The sequence below is a fragment of the Salmo salar genome, chromosome 24 (genome assembly GCF_965601325.2).
Source record: "Salmo salar chromosome 24, fSalSal1, whole genome shotgun sequence".
Classification (NCBI taxonomy): Eukaryota; Metazoa; Chordata; class Actinopteri; order Salmoniformes; family Salmonidae; genus Salmo; species Salmo salar.
The window spans coordinates 30,868,844-30,889,299 of NC_138314.1; the positions used below are offsets into that span (position 1 = coordinate 30,868,844).

At 40.4% G+C, this 20,456-nt stretch overlaps 2 protein-coding genes across 5 annotated transcripts in view; one reads left to right on the plus strand and one right to left on the minus strand.

Annotated features, from left to right (window-relative positions):
- Positions 1 to 16,939, plus strand: part of LOC106585703 (nuclear receptor ROR-beta) — a 42,246-nt gene extending 25,307 nt beyond the window's left edge. Inside the window, exons 2-10 of the mRNA XM_014172220.3 lie at positions 1,139 to 1,224; positions 1,433 to 1,574; positions 1,979 to 2,407; positions 3,219 to 3,340; positions 8,771 to 8,903; positions 9,078 to 9,185; positions 12,174 to 12,284; positions 12,479 to 12,591; positions 12,826 to 16,939. Of these exons, the coding sequence (XP_014027695.1) occupies positions 1,139 to 1,224; positions 1,433 to 1,574; positions 1,979 to 2,407; positions 3,219 to 3,340; positions 8,771 to 8,903; positions 9,078 to 9,185; positions 12,174 to 12,284; positions 12,479 to 12,591; positions 12,826 to 12,990 (1,409 nt within the window). The 3' untranslated portion in view covers positions 12,991 to 16,939. The remainder of the gene's footprint in view (positions 1 to 1,138; positions 1,225 to 1,432; positions 1,575 to 1,978; positions 2,408 to 3,218; positions 3,341 to 8,770; positions 8,904 to 9,077; positions 9,186 to 12,173; positions 12,285 to 12,478; positions 12,592 to 12,825) is intronic.
- Positions 16,940 to 17,126: 187 nt separating this feature from the next.
- Positions 17,127 to 20,456, minus strand: part of LOC106585702 (transient receptor potential cation channel subfamily M member 6) — a 55,060-nt gene continuing 51,730 nt past the window's right edge. For all 4 annotated transcript variants that reach the window (XM_082968629.1, XM_045707138.2, XM_082968630.1 and 1 more), the window contains exon 39: positions 17,127 to 20,197. In XM_082968629.1, coding sequence (XP_082824755.1) covers positions 20,112 to 20,197 — 86 coding nt within the window. In that variant the 3' untranslated portion in view covers positions 17,127 to 20,111. The remainder of the gene's footprint in view (positions 20,198 to 20,456) is intronic.

The following is a 20,456-nucleotide window of genomic DNA, read 5'->3' on the forward strand; positions in this document are numbered from 1 at the left end:
TGGGAGAATAGTGCAGTTGCAGGTGCAGAGAGGTTATTAGGGTCCTACTGCTTTGGATTAGCCAGCCAGTGTGCAGCGCAGGGAAACAGCGTGTGGGGAAGGAAATAATGTAGGATTAGATTGTGCGTCTAATCTCCTTATAGTGAGTGTGCATTCTCAGCAGATATGTGCCATCTATCTCTCTCTATATATATCTATAATTTCTCTCTAGCTATCTCTCTATCTGTCACTATCCTTCTCCGTCTCGAACTACGTGGCCACACTGGTTACTGTGGTGACATGATGCTCCTAAAGGTTTCTGTGTTTGCCGATTTCAGACCTACAGTACACAGTTCAGTCCTATAGTACGTTACATGTACACTACGAGTGAGTGAGTGAGTGAGTGAGTGAGTGAGTGAGTGAGTGAGTGAGTGAGTGAGTGAGTGAGTGAGTGAGTGAGTGAGTGAGTGAGTGAGTGAGTGAGTGAGTGAGTGAGTGAGTGAGTGAGTGAGTGAGTGAGTGAGTGAGTGAGTGAGTGAAGATACTTTGGTGATGTAACCCCACTACAATCCAGGGACCAGATCTAAGGACCCCTGCTCATCCTCATGACAAAATGTCCGTCACCTGTCATTACCATAAAACACTGCTAAAATGAACAGGATGTCACAGAGTCCTGTTGACTGGAGAGGTTCCTTCTGATTGGGAGCACTGTTCCCTCTCACTGGGTCGTGTGATAGAAACACACACACACAACCACGCACCCACCCTAATGAGCCCCCTGACAGTTGGGGGAACGTTGAGTGGCCATTAATACTGGTACAGTACAGGCAAGTGTGTGTGACACAATGAAATGGTTATGTAACCCAGGTGTGTGTGACACAATGAAATGGTTATGTAACCCAGGTGTGTGTGACACAATGAAATGGTTATGTAACCCAGGTGTGTGTGACACAATGAAATGGTTATGTAACCCAGGTGTATGTGACACAATGAAATGGTTATGTAACCCAGGTGTGTGTGACACAATGAAATGGTTATGTAACCCAGGTGTGTGTGACACAATGAAATGGTTATGTAACCCAGGTGTGTGTGACACAATGAAATGGTTATGTAACCCAGGTGTGTGTGTGTTTTCCCCCTCCCATCTCTCTGTTCACAGCCCAAATCGAAGTTATACCGTGCAAAATCTGTGGAGACAAGTCATCAGGAATCCACTATGGGGTCATCACGTGTGAGGGCTGCAAAGTGAGTTCTCCACACAGCTCTGTTGTTCCCTCTGTCTGACTCTATCCCCATCATTCTCCTGTCATTTCTGTTTCATATCTTCATTTTTATTCCAGCGTCTGTGTTCTACTCTCCATCAGCTCTTTTCTATACTATTCTTTTCTTCTCCTTATTTTCCAAATCATAGACTGACCGTTAACTGACTGCTGTGTTTGTGGTTGTCCTGTAGGGGTTCTTCAGACGAAGTCAGCAGAACAACGCTGCATACTCCTGCCCTCGCCAGAGGAACTGTCTGATCGACAGGACAAACCGAAACCGCTGCCAGCACTGCCGCTTACAGAAGTGTCTTGCACTTGGAATGTCCAGAGATGGTGAGACCGCTTACACACACACACACACACACACACGTGTAGACTCTTACTTACTTAAGATTGTCACCTACTCCCGAGTGGCACAGTGGTCTAAGGCACTGCTATGTGCTAGCTGTGCCACTAGAGATTATGGGTTCTCCCGGTTGGGTTGTGTTTCGGAGGACGCACGGCTCTCGACCTTCGCCTCTCCTGAGTCCGTACGGGAGTTGCAGCGATGAGACAAGACTAACTACCAATTGGATACCAAATTAGGGAGAAAAAGGGGTAAAAGTAAAAAATAAAAAATAAAAAAAATAAAGATTGTCACCTACACAATGTCTAAAGCCCAGGTGAAGCTGAGAGAGAAAATAAACACAATGTGACTAATAAACAACCTCTCTCCCTCCCTCCCTCTCTGTGCGTAGCGGTGAAGTTTGGCCGCATGTCCAAGAAGCAGCGTGACAGCCTGTACGCCGAGGTACAGAAGCACCAGCAGCGGATCCTGAATGAGCGGCAGCAGCAGACGTGTGAGGCAGAGGCCCTGGCGCGCGTCTACTCCTCCAGCCTGACCAACGGCCTCAGCACCCTCAACCACGAGATCGGAGGCACCTACGCCAACGGCCACGTCATCGAGCTCCCCAAGGGCCAGGTGAACGGTGGTGCCACAGGTGGCTACTACCATGGTATGGACTCCACCCAGCCCTCCCCGGACCAGTCGGGCCTGGACTTGGCGGGCATTAAGCACATCAAGCAGGAGCCGGTGTACGACCTGACCCCTGTGGCTAACCTGTTCAACTATAGCACCTACCAGGACAGTCAGCTGGCGCACAGCAATGTCAGCATGGGAGAGCTAGGTAACTAAGGGTTACGGTTAAGTTCATTCAAAGATATCACATTTGGCCATCAGTGCCCCCTCGAAAACATGCATGATGACGTCTCTGAGTGAGTGTTGCATAGTGCAGGAAGATACCAGGCCTTAATTGATGATTTGAATAGGAGGGTGTCATGGTGAGGCTAAAGGAGTGTGAGTCAGTGTGATAAGCTGTGTGTGGGACAGGAGATGAAACAGGCTTAGGGAGAGAGGGAGGAAGAGAGAGAGAGAGAAAGAAAGAGAGAGGGAGGGAAGAAGAGAGAGAGAGATAGAGAGAGAGAGAGAGCTGTCCATGCGTCATATTTAAGCTTAGCCCATCAATGCAAGAAACCCCCATTGAGAGTGTGGCCTGCCTTACTAAGGCTGTAATGTCAATTTAGTGGAACACAGTTTTACTAGTGCACTCCATATTTGAGTTGTCACACATCTACTCGGATGGAGGTATACAATACATTCCCTGATTCTTGTAAAGATCGGTTCTGCTGTTTTCTATACCCCGTTTCAATTAGCGCCAACATTCAGACAAAAACAAAAGAACATTTCTACAATACAGATTAAAATGATGCAACCTCGTCTCAAAGCCTGGTGGACGAGACCACATACAAAGTTGCGTGAAGACTGAAACTTTGGGAGGTTGAACAAAGCTAAATAAAAGTGCGATAATTGTCACTAAACTTATGATCGGTTCATCAGTTTCACGCTCCCATAGACAATGAATGGTAAACTACCATTTTGCTCAAATTTTGATCAAAGTGTGTGTCTGACTGTCTCTTCTCTGTCCTCTCCCTCCATAGATCGTATCGCCCAGAACATTATAAAGTCTCACCTGGAGACCTGTCAATACACAGCAGATGAGCTGCAGCAGCTGGCCTGGCAAACACACTCCTACGATGACATCAAGATGTACCAGAGCAAAGTGAGTGTGTAACCAGTGTGTGTCTGTGGGTTCCATGTGACCAGTGTGTGACCAGTGTGTGTCTGTGTGTTCCTTGTGACTAGTGTGTGTCTGTGTGTTCCTTGTGGCCAGCTGACCTTGCACTGCTCACTTACCTACAACTTCTGAGCACCCCCCCCCAACTCCATTGTCATCCAATGCCTCTTTCCTCCCCTATACACCCCCCAACTCCATTGTCATCCAATGCCTCTTTCCTCCCCTATACACCCCCCAACTCCATTGTCATCCAATGCCTCTATCCTCCCCTATACACCCCCCAACTCCATTGTCATCCAATGCCTCTTTCCTCCCCTATACACCCCCCAACTCCATTGTCATCCAATGTCTCTTTCGTCCCCTATACACCCCCCAACTCCATTGTCATCCAATGTCTCTTTCCTCCCCTATACACCCCCCAACTCCATTGTCATCCAATGTCTCTTTCGTCCCCTATACACCCCCCAACTCCATTGTCATCCAATGTCTCTTTCCTCCCCTATACACCCCCCCAAACTCTAGTATAAATAAATATATATATATATATTTAAATGTATGCTCTTTTTACTGTAAGTAATTTGGATAAGAGTGTCTGCAAAAAAAACAAATAATAACATTTCATCCAATGTCTCTTTCCTCCCCTATATTCACTATTTAAATCTCTTCCCTCCCCTATATTCACTATTTAAATCTCTTCCCTCTCCTATATTCACTATTTAAATCTCTTCCCTCTCCTATATTCACTATTTAAATCTCTTCCCTCTCCTATATTCACTATTTAAATCTCTTCCCTCTCCTATATTCACTATTTAAATCTCTTCCCTCTCCTATATTCACTATTTAAATCTCTTCCCTCTCCTATATTCACTATTTAAATCTCTTCCCTCCCCTATATTCACTATTTAAATCTCTTCCCTCTCCTATATTCACTATTTAAATGTTTCTTTCCTCCCGTATATTCACTATTTAAATCTCTTCCCTCTCCTATATTCACTATTTAAATGTCTCTTTCCTCCCGTATATTCACTATTTAAATCTCTTCCCTCTCCTATATTCACTATTTAAATGTCTCTTTCCTCCCTTATATTCACTATTTAAACCTCTTCCCTGTCCTATATTCACTATTTAAATCTCTTTCTTCCCTTATAATCACTATTTAAATGTCTCTTTCCTCCCCTATATTCACAATTTAAATCTCTTCCCTCTCCTATTTTCACTATTTAAACCTCTTCCCTGTCCTATATTCACTATTTAAATCTCTTTCTTCCCTTATAATCACTATTTAAATGTCTCTTTCCTCCCCTATATTCACAATTTAAATCTCTTCCCTCTCCTATTTTCACTATTTAAATCTCTTCCCTGTCCTATATTCACTATTTAAATCTCTTTCTTCCCTTATAATCACTATTTAAATGTCTTTCCTCCCCTATATTCACAATTTAAATCTCTTCCCTCTCCTATTTTCACTATTTAAACCTCTTCCCTCTCCTATATTCACTATTTAAATGTCTTTCCTCCAATATATTCACAGTTTAAATATCTTCCCTCTCCTATATTCACTATTTAAATATCTCTTTCCTCTCCTATATTCACTATTTAAACCTCTTCCCTCTCCTATAGTCACTATTTAAATGTTTCTTTCCTCCCGTATATTCACTATTTAAATCTCTTCCCTCTCCTATATTAACTATTTAAATGACTCTTTCCTCCCCTATATTCACTATTTAAATATCTTCCCTCTCCTATATTCACTATTTAAATGTCTCTTTCCTCCCCTATATTAACTATTTAAATGACTTTCCTCCCCTATATTCACTATTTAAATCTCTACCCTCCCCTATATTCACTATTTAAATCTCTACCCTCTCCTATATTCACTATTTAAACGTCTCTTTCCTACCCTATATTGAATATTTAAATGTCTTCCCTCTCTTATAGTCAATTTTTAAATGTCTCTTTCCTCACCAAATATTCACGATTTAAATCTCTTTCCTCCCCTATATTCCTTATTTAAATGTATTTTTCCTCTCCTATATTTACTATTTAAATGTCTCTTTCAATCCCTATATTCACTATTTAAAATGTCTCTTTCCTCCCCTATATTCACTATTTAAATGTTTCTTTCTTACCCTATATTCACTATTTAAATCTCTTCCCTCTCCAATAGTCACTATTTAAATGTCTCTTTCCTCCCGTATATTCACTATTTAAATCTCTTCCCTCTCCTATATTCACTATTTAAATGTCTCTTTCCTCCCTTATATTCACTATTTAAATCTCTTCCCTCTCCTATATTCACTATTTAAATGTCTCTTTCCTCCCGTATATTCACTATTTAAATCTTGTCCCTCTCCTGTATTCAGTATTTAAATGTCTCTTTCCTCCCCTATATTCACTATTTAAATCTTGTCCCTCTCCTATATTCACTATTTAAATGTCTGTTTCCTCCCATAAATTCACTATTTAAATGTCTCTTCCCTCCCATATATTCACTATTTAAATGTCTCTTTCCTCCCGTATATTCACTATTTAAATGTCTCTTTCCTACCCTATATTCACTATTTAAATGTCTTCCCTCTCCTATATTCACTATTTAAATGTCTTCCCTCTCCTATATTCACTATTTAAATGTCTCTTTCCTACATTCACTATTTAAATGTCTCTTTCCTACATTCACTATTTAAATGTCTCTTTCCTACATTCACTATTTAAATGTCTCTTTCCTCCCGTATATTCACTATTTAAATGTCTCTTTCCTACCCTATATTCACTATTTAAATGTCTTCCCTCTCCTATATTCACTATTTAAATGTCTCTTTCCTACATTCACTATTTAACCTCTCCAGCGTCTCATCCCGTCAGCGGGATCAAAATCCAGCGAAAAATCATATCGCCAATTAGCATTAAAAAAATATCATAATTAAAAAAAAATATATATATATATATATATTTTTTTTTTATAGATACACCTCTCCTGAATCGACCCACGTCGTCCGATTTCAAAAAGGTTTTACAGGAAAAGCAAATCATTAGATTATGTTAGATGAGTCCATCGTAAAAAGCAGCTTCATAGCCATTTTCCGACCAACCACTTGCATCACATATAATCAAAAAACAGCTAAATGCAGCACTAACCTTTTACAAACTTCATCAGATGGCACCCCTAGGACATCATGTTATACAATGCATGCATTCTTTTGTTCAATAAAGGTCATATTTATATATAAAAACAGCATTTTACATCGGCGTCTGACGTTGACTAAATAATTTCCCCTCAAATGCGTCCCGGTAAACAATGCTACAATTCCCTAAATTACTATCCGATAACGATTTTTAAAATGTATATTGTCAATCTAACATTTATAGATGAATATCTCTTGAGAACACCTGTCATACCAGATTTTAAATTAACTTTACTGGGTAATCACACTTTGCGATAAAAGGAGATGCGATACTCAGAAAATGAGCTAATATACAGAGCTCGGCGCCATCTTGGCACAATCGCATGTCACATCTCATCTTGTATAATATTGTCAATAATCGCCTACCTTTAGTTGTCTTCATCAGAAAGCATCCCAGGTCCACAACAGATGTATTTTCGGTCGAAAAAGTCCATACTTCACGTTCCATTAGCCTGCTGTTGGTAGCGCGTCCTTGGGCTCTCTCCAAATTCTCCGATGTGCGCAGGGCTGAAGTTTTGGATAAAATGATTCTCCCGCCTGTAGGTTCGTTCAAACATGTCAAACGTTGTAAAACATTAATCTGCAGGGCCTGTAACACCAAGAGAGCCAATAAGATTCGAGGGGGATGATTTAATTGTCTTTCAAACCCATTCCAAAGGTGGGGGTAGACATGGCCCCCGGCGTCATAATGGTGATGGCCCATCCCCTGTGACCAATTTCCAAAGAGTCTCATTCACTGAGTTTCGACTGTATAAGGCTCAAACCACTGTGAAAAGACTGGCGACATCTAGTGGAAGCAATAGGAAGTGCTCACTGAACCATGGTTAACGGTGTGATTTATAGGGAAAGATGAGAAGTCGAGTCCACAATTCTGAATTCCACTTCCTGTTTCAATCGGTCTCGGGGTTTTGACTGCCATTTGAGTTCTGTTATACTCACAGACACCATTCAAACAGTTTTAGAAACTTTAGGGTGTTTTCTATCCATATATAATAAGTATATGCATGCCCTAGCTTCTGAGTTTGATTAGTAGGCCGTTGAAAATGGGAATGATTTTTTTTCAAAATGCGCTGTGGCGCCCCCTATCCTAGGGTATCCTCAAGATGTCTCTTTCCTACATTCACTATTTAAATGTCTCTTTCCTACATTCACTATTTAAATGTCTCTTTTCTACCCTATATTCACTATTTAAATGTCTCTTTTCTACCCTATATTCACTATTTAAATGTCTCTTTCTTCCCCCATATTCACGATTCAAATGTCTCTTTCCTCTCTTATATTCACTATTTAAATGTCTTTTTCCTCCCCTATACTCACTATTTAAATGTCTTTTTCCTCTCCTATAGTCACTATTTAAATGTCTTTTTCCTCCCCTATATTCACGATGCAAATGTCTCTTCCCTCCCCTATATTCACTATTTAAATCTTTTTTTTTTTGTATCTCACCTCACACATTTTCTCTTTTCTTTCTCAAGTTCTCTTTCTCTGCTCGTTTCTCCTTCTTCTATTTCTCTCTCTCACTCCTCCTCTGTGCCTGTGTGTGTGTGGGTGTCTATGTAACAGAGCAGTAGTTCCTTTACCACTGTGACCTCTCTCATTCCTCTGTGTCTAATGGATTATGGGTCATTACAGAAGAACCCTTTGAAATATTCTCCATGGAGATTCATCTTTCAGCTAGAAACTATAGAACACACAAAGACAATTTGCTGATATTGTACTTTGGATATTCCGAGTAGCGATGGAGCTGACTATTTTACAAGTATTCATTTTATAAAAATTCCTGTCTTTGTAGTGTACTTCATTGAACAGCACAAAGGGATGACCCAAATTACCCAAATACAACTCTTCTGCATGTCTTGTTGTGTGCACAGTCCTGTGGCATGAACATGTGGGTGAAATACTGTTTGTATTTGCACAAGTGCTATAGTAGTGTTTCAAAATTGTGTTTATGATAAATACACAGCTGTCATAACACACGTGTTGATTTGTCTGTGGAGATGTCCCTACCTCCTTACTTCATTTGCACACACTGTATACAGATTTTTCTATTGTGTTATTGACTGTACGTTTGTTTATCCCATGTGTAACTCTGTGGTGTTGTTTTTGTCGCACTGCTTTGCTTTATCTTGGCCAGGTCGCAGTTGTAAATGAGAACTTGTTCTCAACTGGCCTACCTGGATAAATAAAGGGGAAATAAAAATAAAAACATACCAAAGTGTGTGTTTCTTTGCAGACGCGAGACGTGCTGTGGCAGCAGTGTGCCATCCAGATCACCCATTCCATCCAGTATGTGGTGGAGTTTGCCAAGCGCATCTCAGGCTTCATGGAGCTTTGCCAGAACGACCAGATCCTCCTGCTCAAGTCAGGTGACCTCACCCTGCTTCCCCATTAGAAACAAGTCTCCTGGTTGAAACAGAGTTGTTTCCACCTCCTTTCAACAAAAACATACAACAAATGGTGACAAGACGATATTGTATCAATGTGGGAAAAGGTATTAGATTTGCAAAAAGACTTTAACATCTTTCTCTGTCTCTCTCTAGGTTGTCTGGAGGTGGTCCTGGTTAGAATGTGTCGGGCGTTTAACCCTCTCAACAACACAGTGCTGTTTGAGGGGAAGTACGGGGGCATGCAGATGTTCAAAGCACTAGGTAAGGCACTGCTGCTAGCGATACTGTACCGCCTACATCTACGGCCATCTAAGTAGCATGATGTACTACAGTACCCATAATGCTCTGGACAAGATATTCGGTAGTCTCTGACCTGACCTTGAACTCTGCAGTAGGCATTGGGTTTGTATGAGTGTTTCCGTTCGCTGTATTCTTATTTTACATGAGACTACAGCATAACTATAAGACTACAGTATAACTATGAGACTACAACATAACTATGAGACTACAGTATAACTATGAGACTACAACATAACTATGAGACTACAGTATAACTATGAGACTACAGTACTATGAGACTACAACATAACTATGAGACTACAACATAACTATGAGACTACAGTATAAGTATGAGAATACAGCATAACTATCAGACTACAGTATAACTATGAGACTACAGCATAACTATGAGATTACAGTATAACTATGAGACTACAGTATAACTATGAGACTACAACATAACTATGAGATTACAGTATAACTATGAGACTACAGTACTATGAGACTACAACATAACTATGAGACTACAACATAACTATGAGACTACAGTATAACTATGAGACTACAGTATAACTATGAGACTACAGTATAACTATGAGACTACAGTATAACTATGAGATTACAGTATAACAATGAGACTACAGTATAACAATGAGACTACAGTATAACTATGTGACTACAGTATAACTATGAGACTACAACATAACTATGAGACTACAACATAACTATGAGACTACAACATAACTATGAGACTACAGTATAACTATGAGACTACAGTATAACTATGAGACTACAGTACTATGAGACTACAGTATAACTATGAGACTACAACATAACTATGAGACTACAACATAACTATGAGACTACAGTATAACTATGAGACTACAACATAACTATGAGACTACAGTATAACTATGAGACTACAGTATAACTACGAGACTACAGTATAACTACGAGACTACAGTATAACTATGAGACTACAACATAACTATGAGATTACAGTATAACAATGAGACTACAGTATAACAATGAGACTACAGTATAACTATGTGACTACAGTATAACAATGAGACTACAGTATAACTATGTGACTACAGCATAACTATGAGACTACAGTATAACTATGAGACTACAGTATAACTATGAGACTACAGTATAACTACGAGACTACAGTATAACTATGAGACTACAGTATAACTATGAGACTACAGTACTATGAGACTACAGTATAACTATGTGACTACAACATAACTATGAGACTACAACATAACTATGAGACTACAGTATAACTATGAGACTACAACATAACTATGAGACTACAGTATAACTATGAGACTACAGTACTATGAGACTACAGTATAACTATGAGACTACAGTATAACTATGAGACTACAACATAACTATGAGACTACAGTATAACTATGAGACTACAGTATAACTATGAGACTACAGTATAACTATGAGACTACAGTATAACTATGAGACTACAACATAACTATGAGACTACAACATAACTATGAGACTACAGTATAACTATGAGACTACAGTATAACTATGAGACTACAGTATAACTATGAGACTACAGTATAACTATGAGACTACAACATAACTATGTGACTACAACATAACTATGAGACTACAGTATAACTATGAGACTACAACATAACTATGAGACTACAGTATAACTATGAGACTACAACATAACTATGAGACTACAGTATAACTATGAGACTACAGTATAACTATGAGACTACAACATAACTATGAGACTACAGTATAACTATGAGACTACAACATAACTATGAGACTACAGTATAACTATGAGACTACAACATAACTATGAGACTACAGCATAACTATGAGACTACAACATAACTATGAGACTACAGTATAACTATGAGACTACAGTATAACTATGAGACTACAGTATAACTATGAGACTACAACATAACTATGAGACTACAACATAACTATGAGACTACAGTATAACTATGAGACTACAACATAACTATGAGACCACAGTATAACTATGAGACTACAACATAACTATGAGACTACAGTATAACTATGAGACTACAGTATAACTATGAGACTACAACATAACTATGAGACTACAACATAACTATGAGACTACAGTATAACTATGAGACTACAACATAACTATGAGATTACAGTATAACTATGAGACTACAACATAACTATGAGACTACAGTATAACTATGAGACTACAGTATAACTATGAGACTACAGTACTATGAGACTACAGTATAACTATGAGACTACAACATAACTATGAGATTACAACATAACTATGAGACTACAGCATAACTATGAGACTACAGTATAACTATGAGACTACAGTATAACTATGAGACAACAGTATAACTATGAGACTACAGTATAACTATGAGACTACAGTATAACTATGAGACTACAACATAACTATGAGACTACAGTATACCTATGAGACTACAGTATAACTATGAGACTACAGTATAACTATGAGACTACAGTACTATGAGACTACAGTATAACTATGAGACTACAACATAACTATGAGACTACAGTATAACTATGAGACTACAGCATAACTATGAGACTACAGTATAACTATGAGACTACAGTATAACTATGAGACTACAGTATAACTATGAGACTACAACATAACTATGAGACTACAACATAACTATGAGACTACAGTATAACTATGAGACTACAGTATAACTATGAGACTACAGTATAACTATGAGACTACAACATAACTATGAGACCACAGTATAACTATGAGACTACAACATAACTATGAGACTACAGTATAACTATGAGACTACAGTATAACTATGAGACTACAACATAACTATGAGACTACAACATAACTATGAGACTACAGCATAACTATCAGACTACAGTATAACTATGAGACTACAGCATGTTATTCTATATTGACCGCCTCGTTATTAACTCTCACAGGCTGTGACGACCTGGTCAGCGCTGTGTTTGACTTTGCCAAGAGTCTGTGCTCTCTGCAGCTCACTGAGGAGGAGATCGCTCTGTTCTCCGCAGCAGTGCTCATCTCCACAGGTTAGTACAGACCACTCACAGCCACAGTTACCTTCTGCTGCCACCTACAGGCAGACCTTACTGAGGCACTGCCTGGATGGAGAATGCTGCTGTCAACACAGTGATTGACATGTGCTGCATTAGTGAAGCTGTCTTTATTATAAGTAAGACAGACACAGTGACTGACGTGATGTTGGTGTGTGTTCCTCTGTCAGACCGTCCATGGCTGATGGAGCCCAGGAAGGTGCAAAAGCTCCAGGAGAAGATCTACTTTGCGCTGCAGCACATCATGCAGAAGAACCACATGGACGAGGACGCGCTGGCTAAGGTAGGTTGCATCACCGCGGCGCATCACAGTGCCTCATACAGTACAGCTGTTGTGGGGCTTCACATTGGCATCAAAGGGTGTCACACCAAGGCACTGTTCGATGGCAGTGTATTTCAAACAACCTTTTTCACTTTAGCTGCAGTTTTCATGTACAGACTGAGACTTTAGTTAGGTTATGATCTGGACTTCTTGACCCATCACCCCTGACCTCTGACCCCTCTGTGTCCTCTGTAGCTGATTGGTCGGATACCCATGCTGTCGGCCGTGTGTACTCTCCACACAGAGGAGCTGCAGGCCTTCCAGCAGCTTCACCCCGAGACGGTGAACGTGCTCTTCCCCCCGCTCTACAAGGAGCTGTTCAATCCCGACCCCAATGCAGCGATCACCATGCCCAAGTGACTTCCTATGGTCCAACCTCAGAGAGTGGACCACAACGTGACCGCGGACGCATCATTAATGCAACGGCAAAGCCCGGACCCCAGGCCCGGACCCTCCAGACACTTACAGCCGCAAACACTAGGAATGTCCAGCACTTATCCAACCCTATCACCGATACAGTCTAAAGAATGTATATAATGCACCCATGACCACGGGGCTCTTCAGAACTGACCAGAAATGTACAGACTTTAACTAGCTAATTTAAGCTGTCTTTTAACTGGGTAAGTCAATTTGTTTATCTTATTATTATAATAATTTTTTTACATGAAATTGTGATATTGAAGATGGGGGAGGGATTCGTGTGATTCAGAAAAGCTATTGTAGATATTATTTAGTGAAGATCGGATTCCAGTATTACATCTTCTGTTAATATTTTAGTCTTAATTTAAAACTGTAGCAGCCCTATGTGGCTGATACCTTGTCTGTTTTGTTATTTGATAGTTTCATGTGTACAGAATTTGTAAAGTTAAAAAGAGAATTGTTAAAGAATATTGGGGTAAACCTGGGAGGTAATTTTGGTATGTCGAGAAAGCCTTGTCTGGGCTCTGTTGATACGTGAAGAGGGTATTGCATCTTTCAGTTCGGAACTATTAAACTGTAAAAGAAGGATTTAAACAATTATGGCTACTTTTCAAGGTGAAGATATGTATATAAATATTATATTTTGTGTGAAAAAAAAGATTTTGTCAGGCTGCCATCCTGTCAATCATTTTCTGTCGCTGCAATAACTCCGTCCATCGAAGTTGGACTGCTATTGAACAATCAGATCAAATGAGAGATTAGTAGGGGGACCTCTCCCGCCCAGCCCCCCTAAACCCACCACCACCTCTTACCACACCACCCACCTAGCTAAAACTAGTGTGTTGGTCTTGGTGTCTTTTCATGAGGGCATACAGTACCTAGTCAGTGAATAACAAACCAAGCCACTTCCTGAACCTCTTCCTCTCTACATCCCCTCATCCCCCCATCACATTTTGCACAATCTACACCCGTGCTAATCACTGGGCTGCTTAAATAAAGAACTCTCTCTCGCTCTCTCTCTCGATATAAATTAAGTTTCACACTGCTTTTTCCTTATTCTTGCATTTCTCTCCTCAGCCTCATCATTCTAGAACGGTTAAGCACAGGGGGTAGTCATGATTAGCTAAAGTGGATACGCCAATATGTCCATTTTTTTGTTTAACTCGGCAAGTCAATTAAGAACATATTTGTATTTACAATGACGGCCTACCTCGGCAAAACCCTAACGACGCTGGGCCAATTGTGCGCCGCCCTATGGGACTCCCAATCACGGCCGGTTGTGATACAGCCTGGAATCGAACCAAATCAAATCAAATTGTATTTTTTACATGCGCCAAATACAACAGGTGTAGACCTTAACCAACGATGCAGTTTTAAGAAAATACCCCAAAAATTAAATTAAGAAAAAAGTAAGAGATAAGAAAAAATAATAATTAAAGAACAGCAGTGAATAACAATAGCGGGGCTATATAGAGGGGGTACCCATACAGAGTCAATGTGTCAATGTGTGGGGGCACCGGTGTCGAGGTAATTGAGATAATTATGTACATGCAGGTAGGGTTGTTAAAGTGGCTATGCATAGGTAATAAATAGTCTGGATAGCCATTTGATTAGCTGTTCATGAGTCTTATGGCTTGGGGGTAGAAGCTGTTTAGAAGCCTCTTGGCCCTAGACTTGGCGCTCCGATACCGCTTGCCGTGCGGTAGCAGAGAGAACAATCTATGACTAGGGTGGCTGGAGTCTTTGACGATTTTTTGGGCCTTCCTCTGACACCGCCTGGTATAGAGGTCCTGGATGGCAGGAAGCTTGGCCCCGGTGATGTACTGGGCCGTACGCACTACCCTCTGTAGTGCCTTGCGGACGGAGGCCGAGCAGTTGCCATACCAGGAGGGGATGCAACCCGTCAGGATGCTCTCGATGGTGCAGCTGTAAAATCTTTTGAGGATTGTAGGGCCTGTAGTGACGCCTCTAGCACAGAGATGCAGTGCCTTAGACCGCTGCGCCACTCTACTGACAATATTCAGATGTTTCATCTTTCAGATTAAAATTGACACTTATTCCGCATTACAGAGTGCTCTTTGGGACTGTAGATCTTGCATTGCTTATTATAGTACACTTTTCCGGATCCTAAAAAAACAGGGTAATAGATATTTTTCACTGAAACATTTGCAACTTAAAGTTGCAATACATTGAACAATCTTAATAGTAAACTATGATAGACAATCACTTCCATTTAAATGTTAATGTTGAAGATCTTCAAGGATTTCCTTACACGTTATAATGGACACGTTTCCGTGTTTCGCACAGTGGCCAAATCCCTCTGAACTTTTAGTGGAGACTAGATGCTAGCCAGTGCCAGTGTACAGAACAGCATAACCTGTAACATTTTCCTTGACTTCCTTTTATCTCTTTCCCAAACCCTTCCCATATGCAGTGAACACTATCATCCTCCATATACACAGAATATGAGCTTCTCCTAGTCATAGCGTGGAATCGAACCAAATCAAATCAAATTGTATTTGTCACATGCGCCGAATACAACAGGTGTAGACCTTAACCAACGATGCAGTTTTAAGAAAATACCCCAAAAATTTTATTAAGAAAAAAGTAAGAGATAAGAAAATCGAATAATTAAAGAACAGCAGTGAATAACAATAGCGGGGCTATATAGAGGGGGTACCCATACAGAGTCAATGTGTCAATCTCTTTCCCAAACCCTTCCCATATGCAGTGAACACTATCATCCTCCATATACACAGAATATGAGCTTCTCCTACTCATAGCGCCCCTCCCGTACCCCATACCATATCCTGCCCACCCCTCCGCCAAAAAAGGAGTGTGAAGTTAGAGGTCAGTGGCTTGTTAAAGACAATCACTCGTGTCTCGATGCACTACGCAGCATCTCTCTCAGGGAGCAACTCTTTTTCTATCTTTGCATAAAAAGAGTTTGAATATTTTTGAAAATGTAAGCGTTTTTTGGATATATAAATACGCTGGTGGCTCCCAGCGAAGGAACCTACCCAGACAAGGCTTTGGTGGGGTGTGTGTGTGTGTGTGTGTGTGTGTCTGTCTGCGTGTGAATGGATCGGTGTGTGTGTGTGTGTCTGTCTGCGTGTGAATGGATCTGTGTGTGGGGATAAATTCACTGTCCGGATGCATTTTGAGTCCATATAATGGGGAGAGCCTATTCTACAAAAGTCCCAGAAAATCATGTTCCTGCAATCATAAACCCACCTCGGTTCAAGATGTACTGGTTGTTTTACAATGAAGGAAGACCATAACTAAGCTGGCGTCCACCCATTCCATGCCTTTAGGACAGTGAATTCAACCCAACTTTGTTGTTATTTTCCAATGCAAGACTGTGAATCAGGGGTTTAGGGTGGGGTTGGTAATCTGAGTGACAAATAAACACTGTAAGGTACTGTAGCAATAATAACTGGAAAGCATTTACTACTGTCATGTTTGCATTGTACAATTATTTTAATTTTATTACTATTATTATTATTGTTGTTATTGCTATTATTACTACTACTATAATACTATTAGTCTATTGTTGTTCTGTTATCTTTGCATGCTGTTTCATGGCAATGAAACATTGGGGCTTTTAGGTTTTCTCATGCGATGCCGTGGTTCAGGGGTTGGGGATTATTTTTTATTCTGAATGTTATGGAGTATTGTGTTCAGTGTGAGGGACTGAATGCATCATGCACCTTTTACTCCATCAACAGAGACACCACAGAGCGCAGGCAAAAGGTGGTCCTTACCCTAACGAGACCACAAAGTGCACTGACATTTTATATACTTGGTCAAAAACATTTCATATACTTAGTCAAAAACACCTCCTTGGAGAACCTCTGAGTGTGTGTGTGTGTGTGTGTGTGTGTGTGTGTGTGTGGTGTGTGTGTGTGTGTGTGTGTGTGTGTGTGTGTGTGTGTGTGTGTGTGTGTGTGTGTGTGTGTGTGTGTGTGTGTGTGGAGTGAGAGGCTGAAAGAGAGTGAATTAACAAATAGCAGGTTCTTTACTCTATTGACGCTTTGTAAACTTTCTTAATGCATTATACATGCGTGCAACTGGAGTAGTGTTAAACATGTTTTATTTATTCATTAGAATGTCTTTGCGTCCCATGATGAGAAAGTCAAGTACAGTAAGTGCAGCATCTGTGACCAAAACCCTTAAAAAAGGTACTTGGGGTACAAACACTTTTAAACGGACTAACTAAAACAAAAAAAGAAATGTTTTTTCAAGTGCCATAGTTAGAGAGGAGGAGCTGGATTAGCGAAATGGGAAATAGTTTCTTTACTGTGTGAGTTTACTTGAGAACCAATCAAAAAGGGGAATTTTGAGGCAAGTGTGTATTTGATTACATTGAATTATTTGTTTGTATGTTTGCATTTTTCACTTCGTGAGTCGGATCGAACCTCGGAACTTTGACACAGCTTTATGTCCCCAAAGCTTACATGTAGACCTGTGTGTGTGTGTGTGTGTGTGTGTGTGTGTGTGTGTGTGTGTGTGTGTGTGTGTGTGTCATAAATTAAGAGCTTTGATGATCCAGTTGTGTCGAAGTTCTGAGTTGTCCTGAGCTTTCTCAGTGTCTCCTCCTTCGAGATGTAAATAATCAAGTCAAGGTCTGAAGTGAGTTTTGTTAAATTCTATATTTTATCGCTTTTGTAGACATTTCTTTGTGGGAAGAAAAATAAAGGAAATTTTATGGATGTATTTCTGGCTCGTTCTTTTTCCATTGTTCTGCACACACACACACACAAAGTGAATTGATTTTATGTCGAGTTTTTGTGGACAAACAAACTGTCATTTTAAGGGTTCGATACTCTTCAGAACTGCTCTTTAAGTGAAGGACTATAGCAACAACAACAAAAAAGATGTGCTATCCATTGTGATAATTTGAATAATCTGAGTCTGAGCAGTGTGAATTCCAACGATCAAGAGACCAGATTTTGTTATTCTTGTATTAGTGTTTTCATTCTGAATTTAAGCCATAACATAAGCCATGCTTCAGTCCAGCTGTGTAAATGCTTAATTGTAGTTTTTTCCATGTAATCACTTGTTAACATAATCAGCATAACAATATATTTGAGCATTGCTAAATACGAAAATATGATTTCACACATGCACAACAGTGTTTGAAAACAGGAAAATATATATTGGTGACATTAAGAGGGGATGTTTTGCTGAAAAACAAATCCCAGATTGTAGTTTTGACTCTGATGAATAATTTGTTCTAAATCAAGTTTTGTTTAACATCCAGTTTTGAGTCCAGACTGAAGAACATGGTGCATGACTCTGAAGATGGTTTCCTTTCAAGGGTTTCAACATGTCACTTAAATACAGCTTTTCCTTGCTACGCTTGTAGTTCAGCTTTTAGCTGTGAATGTGTATAAGATTGAATAAACCAAGCTAGGTTTGGTAAGAATATTATGTCAAGAGTATAACACTTGAAATACCCTAATAGTCTGAGGCCTTAATAAAAAATAAACATTACGAAGCAGATATAAGCATGACATTTGGTACAAAAATTCCTCGGGTGATCTGAAAACATCCCAGAAGGTCTGCCCGTTTGAAACTTAACTAGGAAGGTGAGTTATTGTGAACATTCAAAATGGCTGCCATAATAGCTGGTATTTCACCATAAAAACTGTTATGCAACAGATAAAAACATGACAACTGGTATAAACATTCCTCAGATGATATGAAAAGATGGTAAAAGTGGTGCTCATTTCAAAATTAACCAGGAGTTAATTTAAACAGAACAGAGAACAAACAAATGATATCTTGGTGAATGGAAACACCTTCCTAGAATGCCCTCTGCATCATGTCTAATGATACATAACATTACAATAAGGCAAAGTGTTTGATTGATTAATAGGTTACCTGTGGTACAACAGACACTGCGGCGTCCCTCCACTATGCACTCCATAGGCGGAATGAATGCAAGACTACAGCATCTGGCTTGCTGCTGAGACTTCTGCAATGTAAACTGCTGTTACAACAAAAGCCCTACCAGACATCTAACACAAGATTTAGTCCACATAGAGCTACACAATGTACACTATCCATTCAAACCAACCAAGTGAGTGCTTTCATTCCTGGTAGAAGTTACCCTTGTACACCTCTGGATCCGCTTAGCTTCCCCAGATCCTAACCATAACCATTTGGGGAGGAAAACACAAAACTGACATTAAATCAGTGTCTATGCTTTAAGGGCAACTTCATCCCACCTGAACCAGAGGTTAGGATGGCGTACTTCTGCTTCCGGATCAGAGGTTAGGATGGCGTACTTCTGCTTCCGGATCAGAGGTTAGGATGGCGTACTTCTGCTTCCGGATCAGAGGTTAGGATGGCGTACTTCTGCTTCCGGATCAGAGGTTAGGATGGCGTACTTCTGCTTCCGGATCAGAGGTTAGGATGGCGTACTTCTGCTTCCGGATCAGAGGTTAGGATGGCGTACTTCTGCTTCCGGATCAGAGGTTAGGATGGCGTACTTCTGCTTCCGGATCAGAGGTTAGGATGGCGTACTTCTGCTTCCGGATCAGAGGTTAGGATGGCGTACTTCTGCTTCCGGATCAGAGGTTAGGATGGCGTACTTCTGCTTCCGGATCAGAGTTTAGGATGGCGTACTTCTGCTTCCGGATCAGAGGTTAGGATGGCGTACTTCTGCTTCCGGATCAGAGGTTAGGATGGCGTACTTCTGCTTCCGGATCAGAGGTTAGGATGGCGTACTTCTGCTTCCGGATCAGAGGTTAGGATGGCATACTTCTGCTTCCGGATCAGAGGTTAGGATGGCGTACTTCTGCTTCCGGATCAGAGGTTAGGATGGCGTACTTCTGCTTCCGGATCAGAGTTTAGGATGGCGTACTTCTGCTTCCGGATCAGAGGTTAGGATGGCGTACTTCTGCTTCCGGATCAGAGGTTAGGATGGCGTACTTCTGCTTCCGGATCAGAGGTTAGGATGGCGTACTTCTGCTTCCGGATCAGAGGTTAGGATGGCATACTTCTGCTTCCGGATTAGAGGTTAGGATGGCGTACTTCTGCTTCCGGATCAGAGGTTACATCCTAGTCATGATCAATCCACTCTCCTTTTCAAAAGACCTGTGTTCTGTTTTCCTGTGGATGTCCGTGCTCCTCCTCAAATCTGACAACACAAACATCAATCAGCTACATGGCAGTTTATACAGTCATTACCACTAAAAAGAGGATGTGATCAGGCCGGAGAGGAAGTGCATGGATTTTTCATGAATAATTTGTTTTGATGGGAATCTTGGAGAGGACATAAGAAGAAGAAAAAACAAGAAGAAAAAAACAAACCACCTTTGAAAAGATCAAAACAAGTATGGCTGAATGTTTGCGTGTGTTTGTTTGCTTGCTTGTTTGTTTTTGAGTGAATTTCCGAG